This window comes from Euwallacea fornicatus, chromosome 30 (genome assembly GCF_040115645.1).
Source record: "Euwallacea fornicatus isolate EFF26 chromosome 30, ASM4011564v1, whole genome shotgun sequence".
Lineage (NCBI taxonomy): Eukaryota > Metazoa > Arthropoda > Insecta > Coleoptera > Curculionidae > Euwallacea > Euwallacea fornicatus.
This window is the reverse complement of record NC_089570.1, coordinates 1,490,389-1,511,384: the sequence shown is the minus strand read 5'-3', so window position 1 is coordinate 1,511,384 and position 20,996 is coordinate 1,490,389. Positions and strand designations below refer to the sequence as shown.

Genomic DNA, 20,996 nt, shown 5'->3' with positions numbered 1-20,996 from the left:
TCGCCTGGAGACGTTCAGGCGAAAAAAACCCTCCGGGTTAGAAACTCGAAGAAGACTCATCGCGACCCCTCCCCAATCCGAACTGGGCAGCGCCGGTAAGGAACGCTGAAAGCTATCCCAGAGGGAGATGTCATGGATCGCTTGGTGAGGCGGAGGCTCGAGTCCACTTGGTCTACGACTGCAGGACCCTCGGCCGTGCGAGTCCCTGCTCGGCCCTCGCTGCGGGAGTTCAATTGGCTGTTTAAACGTCCGTTAGAGCTTCGTGATGGGTTCGCTTCGGGCCCTCGCGAGGGTCCTCCGTCGCCGTTGCGAAATTACTCCCTCGGATGGCGGATGATTTTAATTATTTTCACGTTGTAGATTTAAATTAAAAACTGAAGTTCGGAATGAAAATGCTAATTCTCACTGCAAATAAAAACAGGAAATGAGCGTCTGATCGACGGCAAGTAAAAGAAGTGAAGGAATTTAATAATTTAAGAGGTGTTATGCCTGAGACAGTGGCACTAGTGACTTCATTTCCCCTTTGTGACAAGCTTTTTAAGCTCCTGGGCACTTTTATCAATTTTTTGCGTTGCCTCTGTTCCGGTTACATTTATAATTCAGTCTGGTGGAAATGAGAGCGGAATCAACCGTCAATTCGCAATCTTGTCTCTAAGGTTTTATCGTTACGCTCTCGAAATTACAGCTCCGCAGGACCATCGGGTCAAGAATTTATTTATCGCCAAAACTATCTCTAATTCATGTGTGTCTAACTTGGTGAAACTTGACTACACTTGGCCATATCTTGCAAACCACTTACGGTCCGCCTACATATTTCATTGAATTTATAGCAGGGCTTATGCAGCCAAGCTAAAGTTAAACATTTACACAGCATTCTCGTTTCGACTCATTAGTAATTAACTTAAGCCCGTGCATTAGAATTCTAACCTATCGATGAAATATTAATTCCGGATTAAGTTAATTCGGAATTAGTTTTTGCTTTAAATGTCAAATTCGTCTCGTCAAGTTTTGCAGGAGAGTTCCCATGGGGATTCCCTGCAGGCTTAATTCCTTCGGTCTCAGCGACTGAGTATCGGCGAGAAACCGCTCCTGCCTCCATATCCCGTGGAAGCTTTCGTTGACTCGTCTCTTTTTTTCCATTGCCTCGGCGACCGCTTTCGCCGAATTTCAATCAGACTTCCATGGAAATTTCCTATGAGCGTTCAGGCCGGTCGTACGGGGTGTCCCAGGGCCGACAGCTTAGTGTAAGCTCGTGTCGCTGAAACAAGAAGAACAGTCCGTGCCAGCACGGGCCCGCCCTCGCTTCCCACCTGAAATACAGGGGGATGGACAATTATTATCGTCTTTAAGTTTGTCCTCAAAAGTCCGTTTCCGCGTTAAATATTTTGACGAAAATTGGGGGGCGTAAAATCGGCCCAGAAACACGTGTTCCAGGGAACGGCCATGTTGCAAATTTCACCAGCGGCGTTCTCGTGTGCCCGGCCCCGAACGTCCTAAACGAAGAACGTGCTACCTCACTGGTTTAAAAAAATTAAATTCACGTTCAGAAAGCTCCGTATTTCTGCGAAAAAAACTATGTCGAATATGTTCCATGAAGTTAACCGTTCAGGGGAGACGCCCTGTATAAGCACTTTTGCCCCACACTCCGAGAATCCTTCAAGCATCGGCATTGTAGTCTGACGTTAATCAGATCACTCATACTCAGGAATAACTCAAGTGGATTGCGGAATTTTTCAAACAGGAGATAAAGGGCACTTTCACACGTGCCCCTCAAAGACATGACTTTTATTGTTCAAAATCAGTTTGGGGGTATCGGCAAAACTTGTGCCGTTTTTCGAGTCGCAACATGACTTTATTACCAACAGCGCTGCTTTTACTGACTGATTTGCCTTACTGCTAAGCCCTTAAAGGCTGCATGGTCACTCCTTACGATGGCATAGCCGACGGAATCTCCAGTTGCGGTCTCTGGAGAATCCCAGTGGGCCTGCAGACACCACCTTGAAGGCTGACTTTAATGTTAGTGTTCAGCTGATCCTTGCTGGTACTTGGACGTCACTGGGTCGAAAAGGCCGCGGCCCTAAATTGAGGACCGCAATGTTGTGGTGCGAGAAGACGACATGAATCGCGATGGACTAGGAGCATCGTGGTAGGATGGAACGGTAGACAGTGGCGTTTCTCAACCAAAATTCTTCCGAATCAAAGCTACTGATGGAGCGCTTTTGCGAAACATTACGAATTATGAATTTTCCACTTATTACTAATTGTCCAGCACAGTTAATTTCCATCTATTCTGCTGGTGGAGCCTCCGTCGATAACTTCCTCATTGGCGTCTCAGCTGCAGATCCTGCGTCGATCTCTTGGGAGATCTGCAAAACTGAAATTGTGTTAATTCGTTAAAAGTTTCAGGAAAATGGGCACAACACTGATGGTATCGATGTTTCAACCTCGACATACATTACAGTCACGAATAGTATTGTGAAGAAGCAAGATAACTGCGCAGCACTTAACAAGGACTTTAACATGATCTTCCAAAACGTGACCTGCAGTGGCGGCCACGCCCTGGCCTTATCTGTTGGCCAAAGCACTGAAAACGGACCTAAAAACACTGTGTTCCACGTTACGGTCGTTGACAGCACGTTTCAGACTCGCAAAACGGAATTTACATTAAAACTTATTCTGATGATCGATCTGGGTCGGTTTCTGGTGTTACGTATCAGAACTATCTGATAAAAATATCGCAGAAAATTCCACACGCATTACTCCAATTTCGTTATGTTTTTGCAAGCATTACAAGGTATGGAGTGAACGTTTGAGAGGACTACGAAAATGGATCGTTTAGTGGTAACTCCTCGGGGAACACCCCTGTCGCCGATCTGAAGTTAACCAGGGTCGCGGGAACTATAGACGGGGGTGCGAAGGCTTCCATTACGTGCGGCAGCAGAGGTTGCAGTGCCTGGACTCGGTCCGGGGTTCCATTACCGATGGACCGAAGGCAAATTCGTGCAACTGTAAACCTAAGGATTTGCTGGTTAAATTATCAGAATTTCAATTCGACGTATTTTTTTTTTAATATTTTTTTTTTGTAAAAATGTGTGTATTGTCAAATCCTGCTCTGAATTCCAATTTAGTGTTAAAAATCCGATCGTGATATGGGGAATCTCCATATCATTACCGTCCATCCGCGGCACGGCATTTAAAAAAAGCAATTTAACAAAATCCTAAAGGAGGCATTCGAAATTATAATTCCCGGACACGAATAAAACCGGACAATAAATTCACGTCAACTGGCCCTCGGATTAAAAGCTCGCAGCCAGAAGCTTTGTATTTCACATCCAACGCATTAAAATCTCAGCTTTTCTGATATGATAGCGGGCCGCATTAAAATAAAAACCAACTCAGGACCAATTTATAAACGGATTTGGGTGAAAAAAAACACAAATCAGCCAGAACAAATGAGGCGAACCGCTTTCGGGCCGTTTCCCTCATCCTGGGGGCTTAAAATCGGCGGAGGGCCCCCAAAAAAGCTCGTTAGTTCCTATAATTACTGTTGCTAATTACTGATTTTTATCAAAGCACGTGATACCGTTTGTATTTTTAGCTGGCTCTAAAGCAATAAACTAATTACGGTATTCGCCCCATTTGAACGAGGCAATTTGCATTCGGACTGGGATGGGATTGAGCCGATTCGTGTATAAATCACTGTTGTTTTTCTGAGCCGCGCCAGCTATGCACTCAAGACGTGACACTCAGTAGAGTGTTACTCGCCGGAAAACCTTCGGGAGCGCGTGCGTACCGGCTGCGAAATTTCAAAATTTTTAAATAAAGCGAGAGAGTCACGTGTCAGGCCCTAAGAAAGCTAAGGGAATAACCATACCGAGGCGAAATCCTGGATCACACGGAATATTGGCCCATCTGCAGAACCTCCATTCGAGTAAGTTCTCACGAATCGCCAACCTCCAACATATTCGCGGACTGCACTCGAATGCTGCCAGAATATCGCCGCAGGAAAGGAAGAAATGAGGATAGTTGAGGAAATACGACGACGAATTGACGAAAGTCCTCATCATTCGTCACTCGGCAATACCCTCCAAAACTGTTAAGTCAGCGATATAACGAGTAATTTCTTTAACCGATAATGTCAAAAATTGAGTAAAACTAACAGGTGAAACTGGAAGGTTTGTGATTGCAAGAATTGGCCTTCTTTCCATTGGAGATGGAGATCGAAGACCAGGTCCAGCTGCTGCATCCACCAGATGCGCAGAGGATGTAGACGGGCATGCTATTAGAATCTCCAGTCATACTTCCAGAAATTCCCCTAATTTTTAAGTTGGTGATGGGAATATTTCCTTTGGGTTTTCCACTGGAGAAACCATCTTCGTAGTCTTCTTGGGCGTTGATTCCGTATTTCTTGATATCGGAAAATTTGATATTTGAGTAGGTAATATCCTTGACGGCGTCAGAGTGAGTCTTAACATGGATGCCGTTGTCGGAGTTCATGACGGTGCTGTCAGAGAAGGTGATATTGGAGACGGTGTTCGGGGACCCGTTCTCACCGCTTTGGCCAACGGACAAACTGAGACCGTGTCCACCACTGCAGGTTAAGTTGCGGAAGAGCATGTTTGATCCCTGGTTGACCGCCACGCAGTCGTCTTGGTTTTTGACGACTGAGTTTTGAACGGTGATTCTGGTGTAGCTGGTGACGTCGAAGCCATCGGTGTTGTGACCGCCTCTCTGAATATCGTTTTGTTCAACAATTTTTGCCACGATCAAATCGCCAAACTTACAGTATCTCCAGCCGTAACTTCAAGGTTGAAGTTGTCGATTGTGGTGTCACTGGCACTGTTGATAGAAACGCACTGGCGGGGACAATTCAACAGTTTGATGTTTGACAAGGTAGAACCTCCAGTGGTCTTGATCCTCATGAATTTGAGTTTCTTGACGCCGTCGTCCCCTTTACCATCCCACCATTGGGCGCCTAAAATGATAAGTGCGAATTCATCGTAAAATCAAATCTGCAAATGAATCTGTTACCTCTTCCATCGAGAGTAACGCTATTTCCTGTAACGGTGACTTTGCTGCCTTTGATTTCGATAAGAGGACCGGCCCACTCTGCGTACTCCCACTTCCAGGTTCCAGCAAGTTTGGTTCCAGTTTGGAGACTAAGTTCCAAGGTGGTTTAGGCGGGTACGGTAATGTCGGTCAAGGTCAGTGTGGTGCAGGGCTTCACTGCAGCCGCGATGTCATTATAGCGGGACACTGAGCAGCTGGCCTTCAAGGCGTTAGCTGACACAGCTGCAGCTGTAGCTAGGAGGGCGATAACTTTCACGAATCTGTTCGTGGTAGTGAATGTTTTCCTTAGGGCTCGTTCTGATTTATATACTTGTTTCTCAAGTATTTGTGTCACTATCTCAATTGCAAACATTATTATTGATGTGGTTGTTTATCTGTTTTTTTACGTCAGTATTTTGTTAATTAATGTTTTGTTTGTCGTAATGAGCTTACGGCATCTTTTAAAGAGTTTCCTCCGAGGTGCTGTCTTCTAGAGCTCCTGGAGCGCTGATCATAATTTTTCTCCTTCTTCGTCGGTTGCATTTTAGTGAGTAATTGCGACACATCTATTGCTTGAACTGAAGCAGAGCGTGTATTCTCTCGTTTGGGCTCAACTAATGATCTTCAATGCTCAGGTAAGGGTTTTTTTAACCCAGCAGCCTCATTACTTTTGAACAGTGAACAGAATGTTGGTGAATAAATAAAGTAAAATGATTATTGTTTCCAATCTATCACACCCATCCAATAAACCTTTCTAGGCCTATTTCCCAACCGCATGTGGAAAGACAATTCCCTTCTCACATTTCGTAACTCATTTTCAAAAATATGTACGTTTTAGTATTTTCGGCATAATGGAGCGACGAGTTAATTTCGCCGGAAAAGGATGAAGTGTCATTTGATTAATGTAGTGGAAGCCATATAAGCCCTTCGAGCCGGGCCAAGTCAACCACTGTGCTCTAATCCAATAAAGAACCGCGAGAAAAGGCTACAAAGCTGAAAGGAGCCTTTTTAAATAGCCTTTGTGTTATGTATTCATCCGCCTAGTTTTATCAAAGGGTGACGAAGGGACGAGGTTAGGAAAGGGGGTAGCAAAGAACTCACTTTGCATGCAGACGGTTTACTCAGATATACGAAATGAAGAAAAAAGTTTATATCAGGTCCGGACTAAGCACCACCTTTCCGATAATAATAGGCGCCTCATTAGAGGCGCTCGAAGGGCAAACGCAAATTGAAATAAAGTTTAGAGTTGAGGAACTGGTTTCGGCTTTTCTTGGAGCGTTTTTCAAATTGTACTACTACGTGCCTGGCAAAGTGTTGATTACGTACAGACAGCTGGATCTAGCAAAAACAATTCTGGAAATTCGACAAATGCGGGTCATTTTAACATCATTTTACGGGAGTATTTTACACCGCAAATACTAGCGCAGACAGTCTTCCTTACAAAAAAAAAAAATAGTAAGGACTAGATTCTTGAATCTGCGAGCGTGAAGATCGTGTCAAAATAAGTCATCACCGTATTTCGACCATGGGGAACCCCGTCAGATAAGCGTCATTCGTAGTCTACTTATTGTAGCCTTTTCCAGGCATTACTCAGCGCACCTAAAAATATCTCCACGTTCTCAATTCTCCAGGTTAAGGACTCGAGTACTGCCATTTATCGCCGTGAACAATGTGACTAAAAAGTTAATTTTACCAACACAATCTCAAGAGGTTTGCCGATTGAATACCCGTTTGCTATTGGAAGAGCCTTCGAGTCTCCGAGGATGATGCCACCTTCCTCTGTCCCGCAAAACGACTACATACACAACATCATCCCTTATATCCACCGTGTATGTGTGTTTGCTCCGCTCCATTTTGGCCATTATTCAGGCGTTATGAACCAGAAGTGCGATAAGGGCACAAAGGAAATGACGTCACACGCCCATTGACTGCTCTCTGTGTCGGATTGATTCCTAATCGATCACCAATAGTGGCTGTCAGCCCGACATTCAGGGCTTATCTTTATAAATGATGCTTGAACGTTTTCATAATGACTATCAGCATTTATGTGGCCTGATATTTCACCGTTCGGTTACGCGGGAAGCTCCATAATACGTGGTGGGTCGGTTTATTGCGGAAAACCAGCTTATCTTTCCATTAATATTTATGGTTGATGGAGAAAGGTTGATTGATTCCATTCATGGTAAATGCTCTAAGAACGACGGCGTTTGGTCCAGTTATACACCGTGATATATATATATATATAAAGCACTCTCGTCTGAATCCTCCCCGGAACCTCCCACCCCCGTGCTGTATCAGTTCAAAGCTCTCTCAAACACAAACCGCTTATCTTTCGGTGAAAAAGCGAATCTTTTGTCCAAAATAATTCTTTGCCATAAATCAGGCGCTATCATTCTGGATGCAGAAGCATTTTATCCAGGGACAAAAAGAGGAATTGAAAAGAAAAAGCATCAAATGGTCATTGTAGTTGAAACTAGCTGGTTTTGATAAGAGAAACTTCCTGCGGAACTGCGGGCATAAATCATAAAAAGTTACATCGGAAGCGCACGTTGAATACCATTATTCCGCCCCCAGCTTTGCTTTCTGCATTCCGTATATTCGCCAATATGAAAAACGGGACCCTGCCAAATAAACGCCCTTTTTGTGAATAAAATCGTCATTAAATATTTACACCAAACGGGAACTTTTCACATAACTATGCATTGTGGCGAAACTTGTGGGAATTCATGTGTTAACCGGTGGACGGAGCGGAAATGCTTTTGAGATTAAATATCACGTTCTGGCACTAAAAAAAATCACAAAGTAGAAATCCCCCTGTGGATGGGCTCACATCCAACACAGGGACCAAGCCTCACATTGAATTTATCCAGTTTAGTTCCCCGACAGCGTTCAAGATGCTGAAATGCGCTATCACTGAAATTGGACGATCGTCCGAGTCGACTTCGCACTGGCGGCGGGGCGAGAAAACGAAAATTCCATTTTTTTATGGTTTTTTTCGATACCCCATATCCCAGAAACGTATGGAGATGGTTTCGGCAACGTGTTACCAGAAATTACCCTCACGGTACACGCCGTTAAAATTGCGGAAAATAACTTCCAACGCAGATCGGAAAAACTGACTTTTAACTGACCTTTCACAGAAATTTTTTCGCAACCTTCAGGACACAACTGAGTTCTTGTGCACAAATCAGCTTTAAAGTCCACCTTAAATAGCCCTTTCCGGTCAAGTCTCCTGGGCACACACGATTTAGTAGTTAGCGTTAGTTAAATAATGTAGCGGGCTCAAACGGGCTGCTATTGTGAGAGGCTCCCGGTCATCCGGGGGATTCCTTGGGGATTTGCGGATTAAGTTCGGAGCCATTACTTTCTGAGAATATTGACGACCATGCTGGACCTGCAGCGTAGCCTGCGGGCGCCCTTTTTCCCAGGAAAGAAAAATCACCGAAGCGATTTGGGAGGCTTTAATTCGGGCGACACCCGCATTCGACAAGGGCGAATGTGTGTTGTTTCTAAAAAAGAAAAAAAAAGAAAAAAGAAAAGAGAAGTTAATGGACCTTTCGGTTGGCCGTTGCAAAGAAGTCGAGGAACGTTGCGGCACTTTGGTAATGCGGCCCTCGAGTTCAGTCGTTGCAGTCAAAGGCGCGTTTCAGTCTCCAGATTTGCCAGGTCACTTTTCCCATCTTTTGCATGGGCCTCGAGGCGGTTCAAAAAGCAACGAGCAGAAAGTTGCCGTTTATTTATCTCAATTTCGAACATTCATGTAAATTCAGAAAAACCAAATAGCCACTGGTTCCCATGGGAAGGGAAACGTCAATAACATATTGTTAATTAATCACCTGCAACGGTTCTCTCTCGCCAATTTAAAAAACATGCGTTTGAAGCAAGGGCAGGGCCGTACGTAATGCAATTTACCCCTCATAGTGACATCAACAAAAACAATCAAACGGGAGGAGGGAATTTGGAACATGGCTGTGTTGAAATCTTGAGGGCCCTTGCGCGCCTCTGAACTCGGAATTCGATCAAACTAGCAGATATTAAAATTTAACCGATCTACCAGGTATACCGGAATGAGGTGAGCGTCAGGATATAAATGTCTCCATATAGGGCGTTTGTTGTAAACAAACCTTATTTTTTGTTTGCTTTGTTGGTACGCAAACTGACAAACATATTTAGTACAAATCGAGTCCTTGAACAAATAACAATACAGGGTGTTACAAATTAGTAGGCCAATCCACTAACCACAGATTCTTTGAGCGAAAATAAGCCGACTTTCCTTATGCGACTTTTTTCTTTGGCATTTTATACTCACTATACAGGGTGAGTCGGGAGGATCGTGCCAAACTTCAGGAGCGTGTTGTACATGAAAAATAAATGTAAAAAAACTCAAATGTTGTTACCCGATTTTCGTTTGTTTACAATTTATAGCGTAAATAAATTTTTTTAACTAGGATTCTATTTACCATAAACGTACCTTTCCTGGACGTTGGATTGGTCGTGGTGGCCCTATTAGTTGGCCTCTAAGGTCTCCAGACCTGACACCACTAGATTATTGTTTGTGAGGTTGGTTTAAAACTGAAGTGTACAGAGTAAAAGTGGACACTCAAGATGCACTAATTCAACGCATAGAAATGCTGCAGCTGCTATCAAAGAAAGACATGAAACAATCAGGAGCGCAACGAATGCTCTTCATAGACGAAGCCGAAAATGTTTAAAAGTTAATGGCAATGTTTTTGAACATTTACTATGATATCCAAACGTTAATTTATGAAATTTATAAATTTTTGTAATTTTATGTTTTAATTTTACTTGCGCTATAACTTATAAACAAACGAAAATCGGATAACAACATTTGAGTTTTTTTACATTTATTTTTCATGTACAACACGCTACTGAAGTTTGGCACGATCCTTCCGACTCACCTTGTATAGAATGTAAAAGTTATTATAAAAATTAATTTATTTTGTTAATAACTTCGGTACTTCTTATCGTATTTTAATGAAATTTTGTAGTGATGCACAGTTCGATAAGGCGTTCTTTTCCTATAATTTAGGTTAAAAAAATTTTTACCGGAGAAAGGAAATTGGACACGTCCCCCCCTCTAAACTTTTTTTTGCGCGCCAATGGTAAACGTATTTAATTTTTTAATCTAAATATTCTTTTATCTTAATTTTTTCATTCTTGTAAAATTTTGACTTACCTCTTACTTTAGAAGATATTCCAGCATATTGCCTCTCAATACGTGGTAATGTGGTGGAGCACCATCCCACTGAAACCACATATTTCTTTAAATATCTGGGCAGGAATAGTTGACAATTCTCTCTTAGGTCCGGTTTTCATGCATCCGCGATTAAATGTTGAAAAATTTCTATTTTTTTTTAAGAAATTCATTTAGAGATTTACTAAATAATTTGCCCTTAAATGTGCGTCGAAATGTGTGGGTTCAGTTGGATGGTAGTCCACCGCATACCATGTATTGAGAGCCAATATGCTGGAATATCTTCTAAAGAAAGCGGTAAATCAAAATTTTAAAGAATGAAAAAATTTAAATAAAAGAATATTTAGTTTAAAAAATTAAACACATTCACCATTGGCGCGCGCAAAAAAAAGTTTGGGGGGGAGGGCGTGTCTGTGACCCCCAATTTGCCTTCCCCGGTTTAAATTTTTTTAACCCAAATTATAGGAAAAGAGCGCCTCATCGAACTGTGCATCACTACAAAATTTCATTAAAATACGATAAGAAGTACCGAAGTTCTCAACAAAATAAATTAATTTTTTAATAACTTTAACACTCTGTATAGCGAGTATAAAACGCCAAAGAAAAAAGTCGCATAGGGGAAAGTCGACTTATTTTCGCTCAAAGAATCTGTGGTTAGCGGATTGGCCTACTAATTTGTAACACCTTGTATATTTTTTCATCGTGCTAAAAATGCCGAATTTTGTACCACAAAATGGTGATTTGCGGAAAGCATTAATTTTTTGCTTTCATTTGGAGAAAAGTGCTACAGAGTCGCATCGAATGCTTGTCGGGGCTATATGGTGATTATGCTTTACGAGAAGCAACGTGCAAAAGATGGTTTTGAACGATTCAGAAATAACAATTTTGATGTGCAAAATGAAGAACGCGGCAGACCACCAAAAAAGTTCGAAGACGCCGAACTGCAATCGATATTGGACGAAGATGACACTTTAAGTCGAAAGCAAATGGCAGAAACGTTAAGTGTTGCACAACGAACAATTTCTGATCGTTTAAAAGCTATGGGAAAGACCCAAAAGTGCGGAAAATGGGTGCCGCATGAACTGAATGAAAGACAGATGGAGAACCGAAAAAACACCTGTGAAATTTTCCTTCGAAGACACGAAAGAAAATCAGTTTCGCATCGAGTTGTTACTGGAGATGAAAAACGGATTTATTTTCAAAATCCTAAACGGAAAAAATCACGGGTTGATTCGGGACAACCATCGACTGCAGAACCTGATCGATTTGGCCAGAAGGCAGTGGTGTGTGTTTGGTGGGATCAGAAAGGCGTGGTTCACCGCGAGCTTTTCAAACCTGGCGAAACCGTTAATACTGTTCGCTACCGACAACAATTGATCAATTTAAACAATGCATCGATCGAAAAACGATCAGAACGGGCCAGAAGACACGGGGAGGTAATTTTGCTCCGTGACAACGCACCTGCACACAAAGCAACACCGGTTCAGGGCACCGTCAGAACACTTGGCCGGGAGTTGCTACCCCATCCGCCGTATTCACCAGACTTGGCTCCTTCGGACTACCATTTGTTTTCATCGATGGGACACGCGTTGGCTGAGCAACACTTCGATTCCTACGAAGAAGTAGAAAATTGGGTGTCTGATTGGTTTGATGCCAAAGAGGCACATTTCTATCGGCGTGGCATCGGTAAATTGCCAGAAAGGTGGTCAAAACGTGTAGAAAGCAATGGTCAATATTTTGAATAATTTTTTTTCCTTCCTCGTTAAAATCGATGTTTTATTTTCACAAAATGGCGCTCATTTCACACCGGTAGACCTGGTACGTATCGAGGTTTCCCTAGTAAGCATGAAGGAGTGATAAACGTGTTCGAAGCACGCAAGAAACTTGTTAGTTTTGTGGATATTTGAGCGGGCCTTCTACGTTCGCAGTGTATCTCCAAGAAAAACGCGTTGAATCTCATCGATATTCCAAACATCCCGAAATATTTCGGGCACGTGCCAGTAGTACATCGTTTCATCAACATCTTTCTTATTCGGTTTTATTATGTGCAGTTCATCATCCCTCACTTGTCGCGCCCCTTTCTCCGATGATTGTAACCCTTCTATTGAAATTAGTACTGATATCTGGCCCCAAGAACAGCCACTTCACAAAAAAAAAGCTGAGATAATGTCTTGTAATTAATGACAACCCCAACCGAGGCAAAAACTTTGCAACTTTTCAGGCATTCAGGCGAGTTATCGTGTTTAATTACTTCAAAAATTCTTTACCAACTTTTTAAGATCGTACTTTCCTGCATGTTTTCTCAAGCTGCCAGTTTATTTTTATCTGGCCCATTGGCAAGCGAGCTTTGTTAAACTCTTCATTTGCATATTTAGCTGCGCTTTTATGTCGCTTTTAATTTGTTCAAAGTTGTTTTAAAATGTTTCTTGTTTCTTTGCCTCCTTATTGTTCTGACCATGCAGTTGAGTTGACCTATTAAATTTTAACCTACTTAAGATTACTTTTCAGATTTATAATCCTTTTCGGCGTAAAACGCCCTTTCCGGAACAATTATCTTGATTCCTCCAAGAATAATAAAGTACAAGGTTTAAAAATATTAATTGGGAAAGTTAGTAAAACATCAAGTGCTCAAGGGAGTGCTCAAGAAGCGCGAAGAAAAGCGAGAGGGTTTCTTAATAGTGAGCATTCCTATATTTCGGGCCGGACGGTCTGCACGGAGTCGCCGCATGTCCTCACCCGCATCAAGATGCAGAAAAGCTTAAAAAAACTGTCGAAATTCAAGTTGAAAGCGCTTGAGATGGTCGAGCACGTGGCTGGTCTCAAACTGAGCTTTCTTCAGATGTCCCCGTCTCTTTCGCTTAAAGGGCATTTTACCCACACCCACCCTTAAAAGCGACTCAGGGAGAAACTAACTACAATTTGCTCATTGTTCCGGTGCGGGGGCATTATCTTTATTAAGTTTCTCTGGAATCGCGTTGGGCAACGTTCCGAAACAACACTCAACTGTCTCTGCCAAGACGGCTCTAGATATTTAATATTGATAATGAAACCCTTCACAGTTATCCAGTGTGAAAACGCAATGGGAGCTAATTTATTTTCGGATATTCTTCGAATAAATTGTTGCGGTTATAATTAAACCTGTCGGAACAACTCTAATCTTTAATTGAGGATCATAATTAAATTTTACAGGGCACGAAGTTCAGTGGCAGTCTCAAGGATCTTAAATCAGATTGTTTTTTCCAGGGAGGGATAAAATTTCTTTTAATGTTTGAAGAATTAATTCACCTCTGTGAATATGTCAAGGGACGGCAGTGTTGGTAGTTTTACAGCTGCTGTTTTAGGTCCACGTTGTGGACAGTGCGATTTGATAGGTTTTCCCGCTTTTCCACGATTTGAAACGTCGCTCCAGTCGCCATCGGCATAATATCCACTTAAGGCTTGTCTTGAGGAGACTCTTCCAGACGTTTTGGCACCGGCCTAGATCACTCGAGGTGGATCACAGAGATGCACCGCCCAATTCTGGAAGTCAATCGAGAAATTCAGATTCAATTTTTTTTTTTTTTGGAAAATTGCATGCAGTTCTTTCTTAGTGCTGGGCGAACGTAAACCGTCGATATTATTCTCTGCCACCCGAGAAGATGAAAATTTGTTGCTCGTGCTTGCATCGGTACTCTCTTCTCTATTAAACTTTCTCAATTCCCCCTCCAAATTCGAAGGTCTTTCTCGTGAAATCCTTCCATTCCGCGTATTAGCCCTCTCTTTATTCAAGTTTCCGTCACGAGCAGTTTAATCAAATTCAAACAAAAGTTTACTGTTATTCTCCGTAATACAATTTCTTTGTTTAGAAGCCGCACACATTTTAGCAGCGATTGAACAAATTTCCCACAATGAAATAAGCCATTATTCAATAGTTTATAAGATTTCGCCAGACAATGAGGGCGCAAATGGCAACTTTGAACTTAATAGGGACAATAATGGAAACCTCGGCAAGCAAACAAGTTGGCAACTTCTAAATTGTAGCATTTAGTCAAACAAAGGCAGCCCTTCGAGTGGTATTATTGTGACTCCGAAGTTAGGTTCACGGTTAGAGCTGAGATTTAGAGGGGGCTGAAGGGAGCTAAAGAGGGAGGCATTCGTAGATAACGGAAACTTATATGACAGGGTTAAGGGTGATGAAAATGATAGCTCCAAGGCTTAGTTTTGTGGTGGCTACTATAATAAAGTAATCGAGATAGACTCCCAGCTGCTTATATCTCGGGCTATAAATTTGTCCCCTGTTATTCGTTTATAGCACTTCATTTTCTAATATAGTACCTAAACTGCGGAGGATTAATCCGAACTTAGTTTTGGCGCTTAAATCAATAAGTCTTCCCAATGGCTAATTGGAAAGTCTTACAGGTTCCCAACTTATCGAACTTCTATGTCTGCATTAGTAAAACAAGCATATCCACTTCAGGACGGCCACACTAATCCTTTCACTGCCTCCTTCCTACATAATATATGTGTGCCCGTCTAACAGCTTTCGGGGTCTTAAGGCCTCGAATTAATTACTCAGTTGTTTAAGAGGAAAACGAAGTTTCTGTGAAACTACTTAAAAGCCTGCTTTACTGATTAAAAATTGATTTACATGAATAAGTCCCTTTGGTTTGACCGGAGTAGGTTTCAGAGCCCCAATTAATGTGTATGAGTGCGAACGCTGCAGAGAAAGTTGCACGAGGTTAAAATTCAATTAACAGCCTTGAAATGACAGTCGCCATAATTGAATTAAATTTGATTTTACACACCAGTGACAGGGGCAATTAGGATTATGTCATAAACAATTGCCCATATTCTGCGCGCTACTAGCAGATGCATTGTTTGTTTCAAGATCTCGCAAACTGTTAATATTTTTTATAGACGTATAATTTACCGCCGGAGATATTTTGTATCGGTACATAAATAACACTTCTGCAAATTTATGCGAATGATAAATAACACTGCTCTATAAAGTTGCGTTATTAAAAAAGATGTACAAGTTTTATGGGCAATTGCTACGGAGATTGGGAAACAAATTGCCTCGGCACACGATAAACATAAATAAGACGAGCGATCTGTCTGTGTTTCCTCAAATCCCCTTTATGGTTACCGAAAAATATGGTGGTATCTGTATAGTCCTCGGACAATGCGTCTTAATTTCCAAGCTTATGGGTCTTGTTTTTTGGAATGCACCAGTTTTGAATCGAAGGGCTGCGGAGGCCCTATCCGAGATACACGCAGAAACTCTGCAGCGGGTCGTACTCGTGATCAGTTCGATAGCGCTGCAAAAAATACGCAGTGGTAGAAAATTGACTTTAACCGATACTTGAAAATGACAAAATTATAAATTCACATAAAATTAACGTTGAATTGAAACTTACATTTGGTAGCCCTCGATAACGTACTGCACTGCCCAGTCTCACGTCCACCGCTGGCTTTTTTCCTCTCTCCAACAAAAACTTTTGTTTACCATCAATTTGAACTCTATTCTGGTCTCCAGTGCCGGTCGGGTCCGCGGTCGTGCGACTTCGTGCGGACAGCCGCCGACCCGAACCTAAACGACGCAATTTCCCAGTACCGACGCGCCGAATCGAATATTAGTCGAATTTTACCTGTTTTCGTTCGGGTACAACCTCGTACGATCACTCGTTATATTTCCATACAGTTAACATCTAACTTAACAAACTTTTGCAGGTTTTCCCTACGTTTTTCGGGAACGAAACGGGGAGAAGTTCGAAGACGTAACTAACACTGACAGCTGTAGCGTTATTGTTTTGTTTCCGAAGCCTTCTTAACGAAAAGCGTCGCTGCCGTGTGACGTATTTTGCAAAATGACGTATCTAACCATAGATGCGCGGTTCAAACCACGTCGTCTCTGCCAAATTGACCATTGCGTGGGGAAAAGGTGTGTTTGGGTCATTTTCAAAATTTTGTAATTCCGAAACGGATAAACGGATTTGAACATGTTTTACGCTATTGTCAAGCATTTATTTAGATTTTTTGAGCTACAACTTCACCATTTTTGTCGTCCTGTGGCACAGGGCGGGATAAAAACACGTACAAAAGACCTTTCGGAAATGAGTGAATCTTTCCTTTGGTACTTTTTATCAAATTCTGGTCAGCATGCGGTGGGAACCTGAAGTTTTCTCTAATGTCACTTCTCAAGCTCGTAAACCGAACTTAAAATCAGTAACGCGGTACTGAAACCCGATTTTTAATCCATTTTATCCTCTCGCTTCAGATTCGTTCGCAAAAACGCGGTCAGGTCTTCGCCGCATGCTTTTATTGTTTCCAATATTCGATAATCGGCTCGAAATGTTTAATTAACATGCATTCTGTTATTTCGCATAATGAGGCAAATATCGAATAATTCAGGGCGTAAAACGGGGCTGCATCATAGATCAAATTAATTGTTCAATTAATTATAGTTAGTTTGAAACGCAAATAGCGAGTTACTGCAAATCTAGTGTGGTTAGCTAATGAGAGCAAAACAAATATTACAACAATTACGAACAAATGCCATGCTTGGAATTTAGTAAATTTCCAGTAACACCATTGAAAATAAGATTTTTGTCCGGAATAGGGAAAATTTATAACTTAGAGCCTCTAACTGCTCCCTGGACGATACCTGCGGCTCTGTCCACGTGTCCCAAATGACTCTCTGATCTTGATACATGCGGGGATGTGCCTTTAATGGAATGCTTACGCTGCGGTCAGCGATTGTCCTGCAAAAACACATGAAATAAATCTAAAGAGACCAACGAGAGTGATTTATTAAATGCGAAAAAAATTGGGAAAAATGGGAAGTTATAGAGGATTGTCATGGGACGTGTCCGGTCTTCGTTGTAAATAATGGTTTGAAAGCGGTTTTGAGAGATCTTAAAATAGAGTTGTAGTATTAATTGACTGGTTCCTGTAGTGTTTTACTAAAATTCTTTTCAAAGATTTCTCTGCTTCAGCAGGGTCCGCAGCCGTTTAGGGAAATAGTCGTTTATATTTCCCCTTTCCCCATTGGGTGCTTTTTATCTAAACTTTTCCATTTCCGGATTGTTTTATTCAAGCTTTACTTTTATCGTTTCGATTTAGAGTTTCAAGACTCGGTTCGCACCTATTCAGGGATTTAGCTTCTCGCTAACAATCAAATCGGACCTTTTTGTTCGAGCAAAAAAATAGTTAAACTGCAAAAAAGACTCTTCACTGAGGGGCATATAATTCAGTTAAAAACAGACTCAACTCGAATCCTCGTCCGACAAAAGACACTGAAATTTCATTTCCAGAACAAACGAAAACAAATTTCCTTTGACAAATGCGGTTCCATTGCCCGTCCACTTGACGTTTTAAGTTTAAAGTTCTCTTGGATTTATCGTAAACCCTCGGGCCCTTATGCCCTTTTTACATGCTCCTCATACAGAAGCCGCAGCCTCTGTTTACCTCCAACAATGCTTTGGACGAAACCTCAGCTAAATAGCCCGCAGTCGCTAAAGGGCATGACAGTTCGCGTCATAATCAGTCGGGATTCTAATATGTTCCGTACCCTTAGGGCAGGAATATTGCCTGATAGTTTCAGACAAGTTTACTGCGGAGAAGTGCGTTTGATCTGTTTAAGGCAATGCAGAAGTATGTTGTGTGAAATAGGGCTGTGTAAGCCCTTATCAGAATTCCATACTCCACCTCTGCCTTATCCCTTCATCTCAGGTTGGCGAGAGCCTTCGCATAATTCGCCAAAGGATTGAGATATTTGCATTGCAACGATATGTACTATATAACGTCTTTGTTTAGAGTTTAGATTTTCCAGCCCCAGTCTTGGGTTATGTTGGTTTAACATTCCCTGGCGGTTGTAATTGGAATTAGGGCTGTTATGAGAGATATTCAGGTAATAACAGTTTCCTTAAGGATGTTTATACACGGAAGGAAGGAATAATAGAGAGGCAATCTTAGGAGATTATTTCAAAACAGTTCGCTGTTGTTCTTCTAGGCTAGGATGTGCCGTGCATTTTGAACACTGATTAGTTTCCATTCACTGTAGGTAGAACACGTTTTCAAACGGCTCAAGTAAGTTTCTTCAGTTATTTATGTACCCCAAGAGCGTGTTTTTTGTTTAAAATTATTCGCAGGGAAACTTTTCATATCCCCATAAGCGGTTGATTTTCTTAAAGTTCCAGACAGTTTTCCCATTCGGTGCATAATTCATGTAGTTTCGGCTATCTGCCACAGATAAGCAGTTGCCGCTACAACTTTCCGCTACGCTCAAGAGAATCATCGTGGAAATCTCGGTTTGAGCCTTGTAAAGTTTGAAAGGTCCTTATTTAAAGAAAGTTTTAAGGGTATGTTTAATGTCTCTGTGGGTCGTGTTATTAATCGAAGACTACAAAAATCGGTTAAAAAGCCACCTTGGGATAATAATCAATCGTCAGAAATACCGAAATACTGAGTGTTGCCGAGTTTCGCTTAGTTCCCTTGATATGTGGCGAACGCAATTTTTTCAGTAAATCCTGAATTATTGCAGTTAACGCCAACTATCGATTATTAGTAGAGTTAAATAGGCGCGAGCGCCATCCATCGGAATGCGCTGCTAACTAATTGTTATTGTGGCCGTTTTCCAGGTTTTATGAGCGATTTTCAGGCAACTTTACGCCGGAACTTCCATCGAAAGTTCATGTAAAATGTGTTGGTTAGTGCTTAAGGCAGATATGTAAGGTGATGACCAGCTCCCTGCGGGATATGTCATTAAACGATGGTCTAAACGATAAGATCCAGACCTCATCAACAGAAAACATTTGTTAAATGATTCGGCTTTAATCGGAAGAAGATCGAATCGGCTGGACAGATTAATCCCAATCCCTCTACTCCGTATTAAGTTGGGAGTGTGAGTGAATTATTGCCACTTGTCCGAGTTTAAGTGACCACATCCGTAGTTTCCCGATTTTACCACTGCCCTCGATTGCTACCAATAAATTTCCGCTTTTTCCCCTCAATCGAAACTCAAGCTTTATGAGCATTAATCAGATACTTTGACCGTGATTTCATACATAGAGAAATTATGTAAAATTGTGTCCCAACATTGATACCAGAACGGCCATTTGTCACTCGTTAAATCATGGGCCTTTAAACAAGCTAGCGACACGTGTAAAATATGCACGAGCACACGTATCACGCTTTTGTGAGTAATGTGTTTAATATTTACGGAAATATCTCTCCTGTCGTTGGCTAAACATTGCGAGCTATTAAAATATTACTCGTCAAAATCCACAACACGGACACGGTCCTGAATCACTAAAGATAACATGCAAAATGAATAGGTATGCCCCGGGCGCTAATAATGTCAAGTTTGAACATGAATTTATTAAAGGTTTTTAACTGACAATGGGAACTCCACTAAAACCACTGAAACTGTTGTTAAAACTTATGCCCAAAGTTTTGCATGTTTATTAAGTGCCAGTAGTTGTGAATGCAGCAAAGGTAGCGGTTTTCGGAACACAAGTAATTGCTTGCGGCGACTACGTCAAGTCCACCCTCTCTGGACAAATCTCCTACAGATGTTACAAGGTTTATACTTGTTAGTAAACTTCGGTAATTTGTCACAAGCAGCTTGTAGTTGAATTGATTAATTGAAAGCATGTTTTCTTTATAAAACGCAGCGCTTTTGCAATTCAATACACACAAGATAATGACGCTCCAAGTTGCGGCAAAATGGCTTTGTTTGCATAAGTTTTCTAGCCGTGTATTGAAAGCGACGTTATCAAACCTCTTCTTCTCTCTCTCTATCTCTCTCTCCCTCTCTCTCTCTCTCTCCCTCCCTCCCTCTCTCTCTCTCTCCATGTGAATAAAACATTCCATTAACTCAAAATATGAGCTGTCAAAAGATAAGCCTTACATGGGACTCCATGTAGTCGGAATATGTTGAGGGAACGTGCATTGTTTCACTGAATAACTACGTTTTTCGTTTGACGAGAGTTTTAATTAAGGGACGTATATGAATAAAATATCCCGGGATTTAGTTAGGGAGAGTTTTAGATTTGTCGAAGAATGCTATTATTTACCTGCAAACGTTTTCAAACCGAGTTGTTTCGATGCTCCACTAAACCTGTATTTAACAAGGTTTAAGGAAGCTTCAAGTTAAGAGGAGAGAGTGGAGATGAAGGAGTAAACCGAAACCATGAAGACCAGGGTCGTTTTTCAAAGGATAATTATTACGATGACACTCCTAGGAACGCAAATTCCAGGCGTGAGAGCCACATAGGCAGCACGCATAGTGCGCCACGTGTTAGGGGAGATTGCCCTCGCACAGTAAAAGACGCAAGTTTGGTTTCAGAAATTTCGTAACTGGCATTAATCGCTCATGAATTAACCTCGAAGTGAAGGACCGGAAGTTGTCCTGACCGAAATCATTGAGGCTGATCCACGCCGAACTTGTGTAGCCACAGGGCTGGACGTATCAGAAACCAGCTTCGTCAAATTGATTAGACACACAAGCTAGACAATTGAATGATTGTTCAGTCGGATCATCGCATGTGATGAAAAATGGGTTTTGTATGATAATACAAGACGGTCTCACTAATGGCTCTCTTCGTATGTACCTTCAAAAAAGTTTCCTAAGAAAGATTTACACCCAAAGAAAGTTTTCCTAATTGTTTTTTGGGCTTTTAGAGGTATCGTTCATTTCGAGCTTAATTCAGAAGAATCCATTACAATAAATATATATGCACACATCTATACT

General features: G+C 41.7%; 1 protein-coding gene and 1 long non-coding RNA gene across 2 annotated transcripts; both read right to left on the bottom strand.

Annotated features, from left to right (window-relative positions):
• Positions 1-4,134: 4,134 nt before the first annotated feature.
• Positions 4,135-5,438, bottom strand: LOC136347831 (polygalacturonase-like). The gene is given in 3 exon segments (XM_066298163.1): positions 4,135-4,731; positions 4,785-4,975; positions 5,032-5,438. Coding segments are annotated over 3 exon segments (1,158 nt in total). The 5' UTR covers positions 5,423-5,438; the 3' UTR covers positions 4,135-4,155.
• Positions 5,439-14,840: 9,402 nt separating this feature from the next.
• On the bottom strand, positions 14,841-15,819 carry LOC136347754 (uncharacterized). Its single transcript, XR_010733535.1, has 2 exons — positions 15,661-15,819; positions 14,841-15,561 (listed from the first exon to the last, which is right to left on the bottom strand). It is a non-coding gene; the product is annotated as an uncharacterized lncRNA (long non-coding RNA).
• Between the last annotated feature and the right edge of the window lie 5,177 nt (positions 15,820-20,996).